Source organism: Diabrotica virgifera, chromosome 9, assembly GCF_917563875.1.
Source record: "Diabrotica virgifera virgifera chromosome 9, PGI_DIABVI_V3a".
Lineage (NCBI taxonomy): Eukaryota > Metazoa > Arthropoda > Insecta > Coleoptera > Chrysomelidae > Diabrotica > Diabrotica virgifera.
Window position 1 is genome coordinate 142,873,808 of NC_065451.1, and position 2,227 is coordinate 142,876,034.

The window sequence follows — 2,227 nt, forward strand, 5'->3', positions numbered from 1 at the left end:
AACCCACCGAATTTGATCTGCATATCTCAACTGATTTTAAAGCAATAAATAAATCGTCAGTTTCTAAAAAAAAATTGAACATCCCGTATCTTCGAAACGAAACGTTTGAGGACATAAAACAAATTGTCATTTAAAGTTTGTCGCACTTATTTAGAAACACCCTGTACTGATGACGAACATGGCCAGTTGTTAAAGTACCTAACTTTTTTATTATTCAACATACGCGAATGAATCGAAAAACCAAATGTTAAGAAAACCTGAGCCTATTGGGTTTTAGTTGGGTTTTAATTTCAGTATTTTATAAATGCTAGAATAGTCCACAGGGTGATGCGAACTTTGAGAAAAAAACACAGTTTGATTCGTACACCCGGTATACAATGACAGTTTAACTGTCTAGCAACAATATTATTACATCGATATTGTCAATGGATTAGGCTCTAACGTGGTAAAAAATCACTTAAATCGGACAACATTTTTAGGAAATTCAAAACATCAAAAATGACCAAATTTTTAGTGGATCGATTTTTTTGCACCGCAGTGTATATTAGAAATCAAGAGTACATTTAACTATATATTTTCTCTATACAAATGTAATATATGAGTTTTTCGGTGCAACCTGCAAATCTTAAAACTTGCAGTTTGCAGTCACCAAAAAACTCCTATATTACATTTTTAAGGAGAAAATCTCTAGTTATTATTGTTTTACTGTTGATCAATCAACCATTGATTTTTATTAAGGAAAACTAACATGTCTACATTTTTTGGTTTTATCCTTGACCGTCTGTCAGATACAATTTGTCCAGCTGTGCTAAATGTCCTTTCTGACTCTACACTAGAAGCTGGAATGCAGATATATTTTTTGGACAGCTCTAGCATGGGCTCAAAATCATTGCTATTCACCTGAAAAATAAAATTTTAATTACTTCTGTGCTTAATATTATTTGACAGTCTTGACCACTACAATATAGATGCTTTTGATATGGCACAAGTAACCTTACCTTCCAAAATAGAAGTGGATTTGTGTCTTGGGCAGAATTATGTCGCTCCTTGTATTGCCTCTCCATAATAATTGTATCAACCATTGAAGATTTTATTTTGTCATGTACCTTTTCTTCCACAAATGAAAACAAGTAAGACGCACCTGAAGAACTACTTGTGCGACTAGGACCTGCGATGGAATCTTGGTCTAATACAATATCACCTGCTTGCTTTTTCATCATGTAGTTCATTTCTTGTTCCAGAAAATGTAATGCAGATGTAGCATTCTCATTGCTCATAAAGCCTTCTTTTTTAAACCTTGAATCCAACAATGTTAAACCAATTTGTCTGCCTTCATCTGTTTGCAATTCTGGTATCTTATTTGTCAGAATTTTGTGAATTCCACAAATAATGGGAATGACAAGAGATACTGTTACATATGTATTGTCTGATATTTTTGTCGTTGCCTCATCAAAACATGCCATCACATCCTGTACTTCCCTCAAAATCGATAGTTCTTCTACAAACGAGCAGGGGCTTTAGAACCTTTAAGCAGTGCTTTATTAAGTGGATCACTTGTTAATAGTATCCTTGATATCATTTTATAGGCACTATTCAATCGGGTACTTACCTCTTGAACTAGTTTATATGGAGTTTTTCTATTCTGTTCTTTTTTAAATAATTCAGTAGCAACATTACTACTTTTTATGTATTGCACAATTTCTTTACATCTGGCTAATAGATCTTTCAGCGGATTTATTTTAATACTGTCTTGAACAACTAAATTATTACAATGGGCAAAGCAGGGAAGGTGCTTTTTCTTTAAAAGCTCACAAGCTTTCTTCATATTAGCTGCATTGTTTGTAACTATGCATATTTTGTTTTCGATATTCCACTCCAAAAAATATCAGTTAGAGCAGATAATAGATTTTCTGATGTATTGTTAAGACCCATTTTTAAAGGTTTTGTAGACAAAACAGCAGACTGTAATTTAAAATCATTGGTCACAAAATGGCATGTTACTGTCAAGTATGACTCTGTTGCCCTTGAAGTCCAGGAATCGGAAGTGATTGCCACATAATTTACCTCTTTTAATATTTTTTAAAGATTTTCACCAGTTTCCTCATACATTTTTCGCATTAAGATTCCCTTTTCTTCAGAATAGAAAGATTAGCATCAGAGATGCGAAAAAATGTTTACATATGAAAATGTAGCTTGTTTAATTCATTTCAGACAATTAGAACTTGTA

At 32.8% G+C, this 2,227-nt stretch overlaps 1 protein-coding gene across 1 annotated transcript; it reads right to left on the reverse strand.

The window, feature by feature from the left end:
* Positions 1 to 638: 638 nt before the first annotated feature.
* LOC126892731 (E3 SUMO-protein ligase ZBED1-like) lies at positions 639 to 1,840 on the reverse strand. The gene is made up of 2 exons (XM_050662367.1): positions 999 to 1,840; positions 639 to 900 (listed from the first exon to the last, which is right to left on the reverse strand). The coding sequence occupies exons 1-2, from the start codon at positions 1,461 to 1,463 to the stop codon at positions 703 to 705; spliced, it is 663 nt and encodes a 220-aa protein (XP_050518324.1). The 5' UTR covers positions 1,464 to 1,840; the 3' UTR covers positions 639 to 702.
* Between the last annotated feature and the right edge of the window lie 387 nt (positions 1,841 to 2,227).

Excerpts from the sequence above, each read along its gene's own strand:
- LOC126892731 (XM_050662367.1), bottom strand. The coding sequence starts at position 1,463 with ATGGCATGTTTTGATGAGGCAACGACAAAAATATCAGACAATACATAT. Across the intron at positions 901-998 it reads ATCCACTTCTATTTTGGAAG|GTGAATAGCAATGATTTTGA; the intron begins GTAAGGTTACTT and ends TTTATTTTTCAG.